The 14,102-nt window shown below is 43.1% G+C and overlaps 1 protein-coding gene across 6 annotated transcripts in view; it reads right to left on the bottom strand.

Moving 5' to 3' along the window:
* The window catches only part of LOC121535458 (LIM domain-binding protein 2), an 85,152-nt gene that overhangs the window by 27,208 nt on the left and 43,842 nt on the right, over positions 1–14,102 (bottom strand). For all 6 annotated transcript variants that reach the window (XM_041842555.2, XM_041842564.2, XM_041842573.2 and 3 more), the window contains exon 3: positions 1,162–1,334. In XM_041842555.2, the coding sequence (XP_041698489.1) occupies positions 1,162–1,334 (173 nt within the window). The remainder of the gene's footprint in view (positions 1–1,161; positions 1,335–14,102) is intronic.

Genomic DNA, 14,102 nt, shown 5'->3' with positions numbered 1-14,102 from the left:
GAATTAAACAGAGAGAGATAGAATAATTGACTGTCCCTATAGGTAGGGCTGGCCCACTGGGCTACAGTAACAATGGCTTTGGTCCCGATGCTACATCCACAGAGCTCCCGTCTGGTTTTTCCATCCCCCACAGGAAGTCCTAGCAACTGGGCTACAGTAACAAGGGCCTTGCCCCTCTGCTTCATCCACAGAGCCTATGCATAGTGGGGCCCGCTGTGTGTTGAATCGAGGTTCTGGGATACCATAGGGATGCAGCGGGGGGTACCATCGTCCAAAAACTGACACCCTCGCCTCACACGCACACGCACACACTTCCACACACGAACACATACACACACATGAACACGCACACATGCCAGGTTTACAAATCCAGATTACTCCCAGCGGAATCGCGGGGGCTTGTCCCTCTGGGATAGGGAAGGAGCCAAGAATGATTTCTCCAGGGATGAGAAATGGGGGGCTGGAGGAAGGAGGGTGGAAGGGTGGAGGTGAGAGAAGAGGGGAGTGAGGCAGAGCTCATTGAGATTCAGCACTCCAGAGCCAGAAGCCTGGATAGGAGCTCCCGGAACGTGCTCTGTTAGTGGAATTTATTTTAATGAATTATTTTTTCCCCTTCCTGATTTTGCTAAAGCTTAAATGGGCCAGTTGAGAAAATATCACTAAACATTTTTATTTACCGTGTTTGTGTGTACTGTTAATGTTCTTCATCTGTTGCAGTTTATGCAAGCTATGGTATAACCTAACATTGAGGCTAGGTTTTATGATAACACTGCATTGTGGGTAATTTTATGGAGTTAAATTGTGTGTGTGCTTCACTGCAGTGTTCATTCATGGCACAAGGAATCCCTGTAGCTATCCTCGCCTCACTTTAAATTCAAAAGACAGTCTGCAGAACCAGATTCCAACACAGTTGACCATCTGAAGTGTTGCTAGATACTCCTTTTAGGAGCCACACCCACCATACATTTACTCTCTTCAGCTTTGTGGAAAATAATTTCATAAATGTAAAAAAACTATGACACTTATGTCATGGATACGAACTTCAAATAAATCATTCCAATTTGATTGCGAATTAAATAAAATCGCATAAGAACTTGGTGTTTCGGTAACTCACAATGACAGCCTTGTATTTATTGCAGGGGTTATGATTACAGATCTTACCTTTGTAAACATTGGTTTACCATGCTGGGTGACCATGGTGCACTGATCACAGTCCACAGTGATGCAGGAGTTGTGGAAGGACTCCTTGGAGTGTTTGAGGATGTAGTACAGGTCAGTGACGCCACCCTCAAACACCGTGCTGAAGTAACGCGGGACGAGTGTTCGTCCGATAGCTGAGAAAAATAGAAAAAAGAGGGGGGAAATTATCAATAATTGAAATATGGGACTAAAGTAGTGAATGGTGAGTGTCTGTCCAATTTAAAACAGGGAAAAAAGATTCATCAAGTAAGTAATTCATTTGTAGACTCAAGTTTTTACCAAACTAGCCTTTGTAGGCTAGTTATTACATTTAAGTAATTTAGCAGACACTCTTATCTAGAGCAACTCACAGTTAGTGAATGCATACATGTTTTTTTTTCATACTGGCCCCCCGTGGGAAACGAACCCACATCCCTGCCGGCCAAACCCTCCCCTACCTTGGACCAATTGTGCGCTGCCCATGGGTCTCCCGGTCGCGGCCGGCTGCGACAGAGCCTGGACTCGAACCAGGATCTCTAGTGGCACAGCTAGCACTGCGATGCAGTGCCTTAGACCACTGCGCCACTCGGGAGTCATAGTTATGGTCTATTATAATGTGTAGGTATGTGTAGGTACCTGACAAAGACCTATAGGTGGATATAAAGTGTTAAACAATGTATGCTACCCAATTTTAGCCATTACTGATCTGCTTTTCCTTGTCTAATTGTGAAGTAAACACATAGTACAAAGCAAACCATTTGTTTAGCAAAATACAGGTTCTTTCACTTGTTTGCCGGTTTAGTGAGGGAATTATTCCAAGCAAGCAAAGTAAAACCTGGACAGTCTGGTTTGAAAGTTACAGGAAAGCTGTGAAAGGTTACTAGAGAACCATAAAAGTACTAAAAGTGGAGGAACGGCGTGGATTTAGTGTTTGACAAAATCAAGAGAGCGAGAGAGCAGGGGAGGGGAAAGTATGTCAGTGTCTTTTGCCCTCAGGCTTTCTTGTTCTTTCTCCTGTTCCCTCTATTCTCTTTCAGCTAGTTCTCTGTTTAAATGAATATAATGAAAGATATAAAAGGATCATGCTTTAGGATACACTGTGACATTATGCAAAACAGAAAATATATCTCTTCATCACATTATCAGCTTATGTCGGAGTAGTGAATTTGTAACAAGGGAAGGAGACAATGTATCTACAATACAGTGTAATCTGAATTCTTGTTTGTTTGGGTTCCGAAGCAGCCATGGATTGGAAAAGCGGAAAAAGACTGTCTGAAAAAGAAGAATAACAATTTCCGCTTGTGTTTTGAATCGAAAGAAGCCACGCATGTTGGAAATTCCTCATCCTACTCTCTCTCCCTCTGTGAAACAAGCTACATTATCCAGCCAGTCCGAGCAGAAATAATCAATTTTAGAGTCAAAACTCTGTTGGGTGGAATTATGTGACACTGTTCCCCCGAGGGAGCAAAGCTAGTGAAATAAAACTAGAAATGTCCCCCAAAGACAGTAGTGGCTGTGGCTCCCAAGGTTATGACTGGAGAGAGAGAGAGAGAGAGAGAGAGAGAGAGAGAGAGAGAGAGAGAGAGAGAGAGAGAGAGAGAGAGAGAGAGAGAGAGAGAGAGAGAGAGAGAGAGAGAGAGAGAGAGAGAGAGAGGAGAGAGAGAGAGAGAGAGAGAGAGAGAGAGAGAGAGAGAGAGAGAGAGAGAGAGAGAGAGAGAGAGAGAGAGAGAGAGAGAGAGCTTGTCCTGTGTTCACAAACCTGTTAATCAAGGTTTCAAAGACCTCTCTGATGAGAATAGGCTACCCGTCCTATTGGGGAAGGACGCAGAGAGCTGTGGGTTGGCAGCGCACTACATTGCTGCCTGCCATAAAATGAGGGACAGTGTCTGACAGACCAAACAACCTGCACGACCTCTATCCCATTGTTATTGTTATTGTTCAATGTATGGTTATTTTGACCCTTGATTATTGTTGTTACTGTTGTCCCGTTGACAATATTGATTATTATTATTTTAATTATGTTAATATTGTAAATGTATTACTTAATCTCCAAAGTACGCTTTGGCAATATGTACATTGTTATGTCATGCCAATAAAGCAAATTGAATTGAGTTGAATTGAATTGAATTGAGAGAGAGGGAGAGAGAGAGAGAGAGAGAGAGAGAGAGAGAGAGAGAGAGAGAGAGAGAGAGAGAGAGAGAGAGAGAGAGAGAGAGAGAGAGAGAGAGCCCGTGCCTGGCATGTTTTTTCAAATTTGATAAAGTCAGGCATGACTAAATAAACACATAAAAAAGGGAGGGAGGGCGAGAGCGGTAGAAGAGAGAGATACACAGATATGCTTCTCGCACACCTGACCAACCCAGAAGCTTTAGTAGAAGCCTCGCATGAGGAGCCTCAACCAAAACATATCCCACAAAATAACACTGCACACCCCACCAAAGACACACTGATAGAGCGGGTAATGGCAGGCATGGTAAATATTGTACAATTTCAAGCTCCATAGTCCAGTGTTTCCCCAACATTATTTTCTAGGCGGGGTGCAAAGAGATCCAAAGCATATTGGGGTATGGTGGGGTTGGGGGTGGCAACAGAGCTAGGATGCACACTCTTAGAAAAAAAAGGTGCTATCTAGAACCTAAAAGGCTCCTTTGGCTGTCCCCATAGGAAAACCCTTTGAAGAACCCTTTTTGATTCCAGATAGAACCATTTTGGTTCCAGGTAGAACCCTTTTGGGATCCATGTAAAACCCTTTCTACAGATGGTTATACATGGAACCGAAAAGGGTTCTTCCTGGAACCAAAAAGGGTTCTCTTATAGGGACAGCCAAACAACCCTTTCCCTTTTGGAACCATTTTTTCTAAGAGTGTATGTGTGTCTGTGTGTCTGTGTGTCTGTGTGTCTGTGTGTCTGTGTGTCTGTGTGTATGTGTGTCTGTGTGTCTGTGTGTCTGTGTGTATGTGTGTCTGTGTGTCTGTGTGTCTGTGTGTCTGTGTGTCTGTGTGTCTGTGTGTCTGTGTGTCTGTGTGTCTGTGTGTCTGTGTGTGTGTGTGTGTGTGTGTGTGTCTGTGTGTCTGTGTGTCTGTGTGTCTGTGTGTCTGTGTGTCTGTGTGTCTGTGTGTCTGTGTGTCTGTGTGTGTGTATGTGCGTGCGGACGTAGGTGCACGCAAAAAATATGGCTTTTTTGTTACTATTCAAAATGAATGGGTCAGGGACGTGGTGATTCTTAACGAGCCCCAAGGTTATTCAAATGATTGCCGCTTACAATTAACACCACTAGAGTAACAGAAACCTCTAGTTCACAAACAAACATTCATTTGTTTTGAAAATGTCTATCTTTCCCCCTTCCCCTTTCTCTCTCTCTCTCTCTCTCTCTCTCTCTCTCTCTCTCTCTCTCTCTCTCTCTCTCTCTCTCTCTCTCTTCCTCTCTCCCTCTCTCTCTCTCTCATTCTCTTATCTCTCTCGTTCCCATCTCTTTTTTTTTACCACCAAGTTGATTGGCCCATCTTCAGACGCGGGCACTCGAGAGATAGGATTAACCACAACTTGTTTGGGCGAACATGACGAGCAACATATGCCTCTCAAGTAATGTGTACCCAAACATGCAATTTACAAATAATTAACGCTGTGTTAATTAACCACACTAATTCATGCCACTTTGTGGAATTGTTCTCCCTGCGAGCCCCCAGGACCGCTGCCAGCAGCCCGAGCCAAAAAGACGTGTGAGAAACAGTTTGGCTCCGAGCAGAACGAAGGGTTTCTAGAGGAAAGGGGCCGTTGTCTGCCTTTCTACTACTTTTCTAGTGAATGAGCGCACACACACACACATATATGTGTACGTGTATGTGTGTGTGGTGGGGGGGGGGGGTGTATGTGTGTGTATGTGTGTCTGTAGGTTTGTGTGTGTATGTGTGTGAGAGTGTGTGTGTGAGTGATGGTGGGGGAGGGGGGATGAGGGTGTACTGTATGTGTGTGTGTGTCTTTGGGTGTATGTTGGTGAGAGGGATGTGTGGAAGGTTGTGAGAGGGCTGGGGGTTGGAGGAAAGGAGAAAGGCAATATCCACTGTGCAACATATAACGACGCACAGAGGGACTGTAGTAGGAGCATGCTACAGTGAGGGAAAAAAGTATTTGATCCCCTGCTGATTTTGTATGTTTGCCCACTGACAAAGACATGATCAGTCTATAATTTTAATGGTAGGTTTATTTGAACAGTGAGAGACAGAATAACAACAAAAAAATCCAGATTAATGAGGGAAATAAGTATTTGACCCCTCTGCAAAACATGACTTAGTACTTGGTGGCAAAACCCTTGTTGGCAATCACAGAGGTCAGATGTTTCTTGTAGTTGGCCACCAGGTTTGCACACATCTCAGGAGGGATTTTGTCCCACTCCTCTTTGCAGATCTTCTCCAAGTCATTAAGGTTTCGAGCCTGACGTTTGGCAACTCGAACCTTCAGCTCCCTCCACAGATTTTATATGGGATTAAGGTCTGGAGACTGGCTAGGCCACTCCAGGACCTTAATGTGCTTCTTCTTGAGCCACTCCTTTGTTGCCTTGGCCGTGTGTTTTGAGTCATTGTCATGCTGGAATACCCATCCACGACCCATTTTCAATGCCCTGGCTGAGGGAAGGAGGTTCTCACCCAAGATTTGATGGTACATGGCCCCGTCCATCGTCCCTTTGATGCGGTGAAGTTGTCCTGTCCCCTTAGCAGAAAAACACCCCCAAAGCATAATGTTTCCACCTCCATGTTTAACGGTGGGGATGGTGTTCTTGGGATCATAGGCAGCATTCCTCCTCCTCTAAACACGGCGAGTTGAGTTGATGCCAAAGAGCTCCATTTTTGTCTCATCTGACCACAACACTTTCACCCAGTTCTCCTCTGAATCATTCAGATGTTCATTGGCAAACTTCAGACGGCCCTGTATATGTGCTTTCTTGAGCAGGGGGACCTTGCGGGCGCTGCAGGATTTCAGTCCTTCACGGCGTAGTGTGTTACCAGTTGTTTTCTTGGTGACTATGGTCCCAGCTGCCTTGAGATCATTGACAAGATCCTCCCGTGTAGTTCTGGGCTGATTCCTTACCGTTCTCATGATCATTGCAACTCCACGAGGTGAGATCTTGCATGGAGCCCCAGGCCGAGGGAGATTGACAGTTCTTTTGTATTTCACCTTCTCACCAAGCTGCTTGTCGATGGTCTTGTAGCCCATTCCAGCCTTGTGTAGGTCTACAATCTTGTCCCTGACATTCTTGGAGAGCTCTTTGGTCTTGGCCATGGTGGAGAGTTTGGAATCTGATTGATTGATTGCTTCTGTGGACAGGTGTCTTTTATACAGGTAACAAGCTGAGATTAGGAGCACTCCCTTTAAGAGTGTGCTCCTAATCTCAGCTCGCTACCTGTATAAAAGACACCTGGGAGACAGAAATCTTTCTGATTGAGAGGGGGTCAAATACTTATTTCCCTAATTAAAATGCAAATCAATTTATATTATTTTTGACATGCGTTATTCTGTCTCTCACTGTTCAAATAAACCTACCATTAAAATTATAGACTGATCATTTCTTTGTCAGTGGGCAAACGTACAAAATCAGCAGGGGATCAAATACTTTTTTCCCTCACTGTATATACCCAGGATCTCATATAGACACACACTCAATGTACACTCACCCACACATACATTACAAGAGTCATGTTGATTATCTGACAGCCTATACTGTATATGATACCGGTAAAACTACATTTATTTTGTATTTATTTTGCAAACAAATAAATTATTATTTTCTGTACCAGGATTTCAGTCTCCCTTCTTTATATCAATGGGATCTCCTGGTTGAATAAAGGGCTAACAGAAAATGACCATTAACCATAATAAAATGGACTAACTGGTCATTGAGACCAGTTAGTCACAGCTGAATTTTCAAAACTTTAGGGCAGGGTCATGGACAGTCGAGTTGACTTGTGGAGAAGGCACAGCAGTTCAATAGAGTCCGCCAATAACATTAGTAAAGATTCTAGTTGAGTGCATTGCTTTACAGTTAACAGTTTACTTTTCACCCAGTAACCAGTTACGTCAAATACAACAAACTATCATAAACTTGACTGAACTTCACTTTAGTTTCAGGTTTGTCACCAGTGTCATCTCATTCCTATGAGCTGCAGCAGCACGTACAGAAAAGTGATGATGAGACAAAATTCATAGGAGGAGTATCCCACAGAATCAGGGCAAATTAAAAAGGGGAAAAGGCGAGAAAGTAGAGACATACTCAGTGGGTGATTATGCAGCAAATACAGCTTTCCGCACTGCAGACAAGAACGCATGGAAATTAGGGAGGAAGGGAAAAATGGTAGACATATGAAAAACTCTATAGAATATCATGTGCAATTTCTATTAGAATCGTTGATAGGCTGGCATTCAGGGCCGGTCCTGGCTGTTCTGCCGGCCTAGGGGAGACCAAATATTGTCCCTCCTACAAGAATAGTCCCAGTAAGCAAAATTATGTTTAAAAGACGTCTAAAATATGTGTTTGCCCCCAAAAATTCAGTTTAGTTTCTGAATGAAAATATGTAATTTATAGACTTCTATGTTTCGGCCAAATCAGAGCTGGTCCAGACCGGACAAAATCTGAACCAAACACAGACGTCTATGATTGGTTCAGATTTGGTCCGGATCAGACAGGACCATAAAAATAAGTCAAAAAGGCGTCAGCGTCGGTCCATGCTTACTGAGGAATAGCCTACAGCAGCGATGAGCAACTACAGTCCTCAGGGCCGGAATGGTGTGACACTTTTTCCCCATCCCTAGTCAACACAGCTGATGAAACTAATTAAATTCATGATTATTTGATTATTGGTGTCAGATGTGTTAGCTGGGCCTGGGGAAAAAGTGTGACAACAATCAGGCCCTAGTTGCCCATCCCTGGCCTACACTGTCGCCTGAAATGTAATTTTAGGAATGCCCATCTATGTGGTAGGCCTACCGTTTGTAAATATAAATGGTCCCCGGGACCACCCAAACGTAAAAATGTATGCACACATGACTGTAAGTCGCTTTGGATAAAAGCGTCTGCTAAATGGCATATTATTATTATTATTATTATTATTATTCTTATTATTATTAAACCACCCCAAAAAAAGACTTTCCAAAATACGTCCAAAAGACGTCGGCGTCGGTCCATGCTTACTGGGGTGTAGCCTACCATGTCAACCCGCAATGGAATTTTATGAATGCCCATCCATGTGTTAGGCCCACCGTTTGTAAAACAGGCTGTTGAATTGGCTTTATTAGTCCTGATTCCTGTGACTAATCAATTTGGCTTTTTAAGCTCTGAATATCAGCTACCCAACTTAACAGGAGGAGTTATCCTGAGCCTATTTGCAATGTGTTTACACAGCAGGAAATGCAGAAGTATTTTCTTTTTCGCTATGATCAGCTTGTAAAAAAAATACGGATACAAACTTGAAACCACTGACAATTTAGCCCACAGGATGAAAGTCCTGGACAGTAGTTGTGAGTAGCCTGATTGTCCATTGCATATTGTCCATTACACTTTGACTTGTCCTGTTTTTAGGATATGTTGTTTGTTAACATGTCAGCGCATTTTTATATTGATTGTGCGCCATTTAGGTTAGCCTATTTGATCGGAGAAACCACATTGTCATACATTTTATCTCCAGCCTGTAGGCTACAGAAAAGGCCACATACTATTTCTACCATATGCTATATCTGCTACATGATTTATGTTCGATAATTTTTTTACGGAATGGTGGTGGAGCGCCGTAGCAATGCGTCTCTCCAACAGCACCCTGGAATGGACAAGATAAATATTTTGCATCCCTGCCTTTGACAAAGTGGGCACTGCTTATCATAGGGCGACATCAGCGCTCACCTAAAAAGCCCATATGCCGCTGGTTGAGAGAAATTGTAATTGTTTTTGGGCAGAATTATGTGAGATTTTTTGTCTTGTAGGAGGTGCGTCTTGGTCAGTTTAGCTCAGAAAATGTTGTCCATCTGCCGACTAATCCTGCCTAATGAGTGGGCTGGCCTTGATTACATAGTTAACCAAAAGGCCTTCATGCAAGTTGAAGTGGATGGTAATGATAAATATCAACATTTAAGGTGTGTTATAAATGGACCTTTTGTTATAAAAGTTCAAAGTTATAGTATATCGACAAGGCCACAAAATGTTTTTTAAGGAATAATCCACTCAAAACCACTAATTCCTATGATTGAGCCTAAATGGTTAAATAAGGCAAACGTGAGAACAATATAAGATGTGATTCTTTTTTAAGGTAGGAAACAGCATGTGAAAATTGCTTTGGAAACCTGTTGGAGCTCAAGTCGACTACAAAACCCACAATGCAATGCTCTCTCTGGACAGGCTGGTTGGCTAGCTAGGTATCAGCATGTGAAGAAGCTAGCTAGATGTAAAATCCTTGAAACAAAATGCACTATCAATTTAGGCGTTACAATCTCACCATTTTAAACCTGGTAGAGATCCTGTGTCCAGCTCTGCTATCAGGGAACAAGGGGCCAGGGTTCCGGTCTAGAAGCGCGGTTTCGACTGCTCCTACAGTTTTGCTTCGCTACTGCAGTTTAACTTTTTCATTACTCACATTTTTTATTCATCCAATGTCTGCCATGTTTTTGGATGACGTGATGACGTCGTCGCTGCTCGCGCTGCTCCCTGTGCTAGTGTGCATGTGAAGTCGGTCCATATAAACCAGATGCAACCCGGATATAGACGGTCCATGAATAGGCGTATGCGAACGTGAGTAGATGACCTTGAAAACAACGGTCGGACATCTTGGACGCAGTCTCCAGTTCTTATTATAGCTCGGTGTCAGGGAGAGGAGAGGAGAAAACCCCTTTGCATCACAGGAGTTGAAGGTAGAAAGGACAGAGATACTTTTGAGGAGATGGGAAACTCCATTGGATTCGTATTAACGGCCATTGTGTACGTTGCCCATGCGTCGTCAATGGGCCGTGCGGTGCATTCTGCACGATTTTGGGACCTTCAAGGAGTGAATGGGAGTCAATTGGGTGCGACAGTAGCTCAAAAACCCAACATTAGCATGCATTTCCTGAACAAGAAATTCAACATTAGAAATATTTTCTGAGATATAAGATAATTAACTTGTTCTCTCTAACATCGTATAGCTTTGGAATTGTGACATTGTGTGCTTTTGAGGAAAAGAGGCAGGTTTCTCGAGTCATACCTTGACTTTGAGAAGGGATTGCATGACGATTAGCTTAGCAACCGCGTGACGCAGCATGACAACGTGAATGCGATTGGTCGACAGTCTGCTGGGTACGGCGTTATACAGTGCGTACCTCCATTCCGTTCCTCCATTCATTGCCCAATGGGATTCCTATCTCCTCCTTTCTCTAATATCTCTGGAAAGGATATTAATCTGCCAGTGCACTGTGTTTGCTTTGCAGACATTTGAATTAAATATATACTTTGTCATCATGACGATATAGATGGATAGTCCCAGTCGGTATTAGATAGAACGGCGTGGCCCCGGCCACCTGTGGGGAAACAGCCTGTGGTTACCTAGGTTACCCCATTGGCTCACAGCAAATACTTGACCTTTTTCAAACACAACTTTATTGTTGTCTGCTTGTTTTAATCAATTACAAAACTACATTTAAGAAAAGTACAACATGTCTAAAGATTACTTTTCAACATTGTCTGCTCCCGAGCGTTCTCACTACTTAGAATCACGTAATCTTGTACGGCTTCCCTCATGCCCCTTTTCATGACAGTGTTAGCAGCCACGTGAGTGAGTGAGTGAGTGAGTGAGTGAGTGAGTGAGTGCGACTGGAACATTAAGCTAGCCAGGACCAACAACACAAACAAACGGACTATACAGCTACAAGCAGTGAGTGGAGTTACAAATGGACTATACTAAACAAGTTAAATGTCTTACCTGTGATTAAATATTTTCCACACACATAGCTACATGTAGCCTACTTGGACACTTGGTCCCCACATTTCACACTCTCCCACGCCAAATAGCCTGAAGCCATAGGGCTCTTCTCGCAGGCTCTATTTCCCTACATGGGTGCATTGCGAACTGTAGGTCGGGACATGACCTGGTTACATGTATATTGAACAACACAGCGGCTTTTCGACATGTTTTGTTATTTCTGTATAACTAAAAAGCGACGATGAAGTTGGCTCTTTTACACTGGGGTTCAATAGGAAATAAAGTTTGTTTTCTCCAATTTGTGGGCGTGGTCGAGGGGAATTCCTTATTATTATGTGAATATTGACTCTGTGTATGGATATGTTCTAGACAAGTATGCCCATACTTTTATTGGATGATTTGGCGATCTGGAGCGCATGTAATTGTTTAAAAAGCATTATGAAATGTGACAGTGGATTATCCCCTATCTCCAGTGACGAGACCCTTATAGGTATGACAAGTTCCTACACGATTTCCTGATTTCACAGACGGTCCACTTAGAAGTTAAATCATGATGAATTTTATTTTATTTTACCCACTGATAGAACATAGGCTTTCACCAGAATGACAGGTGTTTCATGATTTTCATCCCTTGAAGATATCGACACACAGACATGAAAAAAAAAGTATTCATTGATGTGTTGATATTTTCTGAGTGTGTGATCAATGATTGATGAGATCCATGCTAGCCTACTTAACAAAACAAACAAACTGGTCTTATTATCGACCTGTATCTTTGCTGATTGTATCTCCAGCAGCAATAATCCTTGAGATTATGCAACGCATGGTGTGTGCACGCCAATATAACCTGTCACTGCTGGTACTGTTGGGTCAAAGGTTAAGGTCCATGGAGGGAAAGGGAGCGAACACCATGTGACAAACAGCTGACTTTGGTCAAGTAATTTATATAGCCCTTTTTACAATAACATTTGACACAAAGGTATTTAAAGTAACTAGACCCATAAAGAGCAAGCAGCAGCACAGTGGCAAGGAAAAACTCTCTAAAACAAAGAAACCTAAAGAGGAACCAGACATCCTCTGGTTGTACCGCATAGAAGTTTAGAGTACAAGTGAAAGGACAGCAGATATGATGTACTCTAAATGTGCCAATATTCACAGTTCACAGTATATAAAATCATGTAATAGTGTCTTGTTCTAACTCTTGTATGTATAAATAGAGTTCAGGGAGGAATGGGTTAAAGACAAGCATACTGTAAACTACAGTACATGCGATCAACCACACACACACACATACACATTTGCATACAAACACACACACACTGCTAGAATGTGGGAATCACTCCCCAGAACATGAAATATGAATCAGTCATAAAACTTTGATTAAATCTCTCTCTGTGCTCTCTCTCTCTCTCTCTCTCTCTCTCTCTCTCTCTCTCTCTCTCTCTCTCTCTCTCTCTCTCTCTCTCTCTCTCTCTCTCTCTCTCTCTCTCTCTCTCTCCCTATGTGTGTGTGTTATCTCTCTCTGTGCTCTCTCTCTATCTCTGTGCTCTCTCTCTCTCTCTTTGCTATCTCTCTCTCTGTGCTCTCTCTCTCTCTGTACTCTCTCTCTGTGTTCTCTCTCTCTCTCTGTGCTCTCTCTCTGTGCTCTTCTCTCTCTGTGCTCTCTCTTTGCTATCTCTCTCTCTTTGCTATCTCTCTCTCTGTGCTCTCTCTCTCTTTCTGTGCTCTCTCTCTCTGTACTCACTCTCTGTGTGCTCTCTCTCTGTGCTCTCTCTCTGTGCTCTCTCTCTGTTCTCTCTCTCTCTGTGCTCTCACTCTCTCTCTGTGCTCTCTCTCTCTGTGCTCTCTCTTTCTCTGTGCTTTCTCTCTCTGTGCTTTCTCTCTCTGTTCTCTCTCTCTCTGTGCTCTCACTCTCTCTCTGTGCTCTCTCTCTCTGTGCTCTCTCTCTCTGTGCTTTCTCTCTCTGTGCTCTCTCTCTCTGTGCTCTCTTTCTCTGTGCTCTCCTCTCTCTGTTCTCTCTCTCTGTGCTCTCTCTTTCTTTGCTCTCTCTCTCTCTCTCTCTCTCTCTCTCTCTCTCTCTCTCTCTCTGTGCTCTCTCTCTGTGCTCTCTCTCTGTGCTCTCTCTCTGTGCTCTCGCTCTCTGTGCTCTCTCTCTCGCTGCTCTCTCTTTCTCTATACACTCTCTTTTTCTCTCTCTGTGCTCTCTCTCTCTCTCTCTCTCTCTCTCTCTCTCTCTGTGCTCTCTCTCTCTCTGTGCTCTCTCTCTGTGCTCTCTCTCTCTCTGTGCGCTCTCTCTTGCTTTCTCTCTCTGTGCTCTCGCTCTCTGTGCTCTCTCTCTGTGCTCTCTCTCTCGCTGCTCTCTCTTTCTCTATACACTCTCTTTCTCTCTCTCTGTGCTCTCTCTCTCTCTCTCTCTCTCTCTCTCTCTCTCTCTCTCTCTCTCTCTCTCTCTCTCTCCATTTTCATCTCTCTCTGCATGTTTGGGGGTTTGAATTGTACCACTCTCAGTCTGTTTCTTTGTGTGGCGAACACTTCTCCACGAAAGACACTCAGATAGTGGCAATTAGTAAATTCATTAAGATCCTAACACAATTGTCAAAACACATTAGCGAAGGAGCATCATTAAAAAGTTTAGTACATTTTAGAGAGAGGTAACCGAATATGAAAGCCAAAGAGCCAACTAACTGTATAGTGAGTATTCTTTCAACTTGAATACTATATTAAGGGCTGAGTTGTAGTGGTTTGCTATTTTCCGTAACTCAAATTTTGTATTTAGACATGGACAAAAGAAAAAGGCCAAGATGTTGCTAAGACATATCTGCTATTTATTGGAGGTAAAAAAGTAGCTTTCCAATATAAAGTCTTTTATAAGGGTAAAACCCTTTTCAGTCATGATTTAAGGTGGGGGATGAGCACAATAAATCTGACATGGACTATGAAAATTCCCCTTAAAGCAAACACATACTGAGCAAATGAACACAAAAGGTAAGT

The sequence above is a fragment of the Coregonus clupeaformis genome, chromosome 2, assembly GCF_020615455.1.
Source record: "Coregonus clupeaformis isolate EN_2021a chromosome 2, ASM2061545v1, whole genome shotgun sequence".
Classification (NCBI taxonomy): domain Eukaryota; kingdom Metazoa; phylum Chordata; class Actinopteri; order Salmoniformes; family Salmonidae; genus Coregonus; species Coregonus clupeaformis.
Note: the sequence above shows the minus strand (reverse complement) of the source record. Positions and strands in the feature narration are given on the sequence as shown.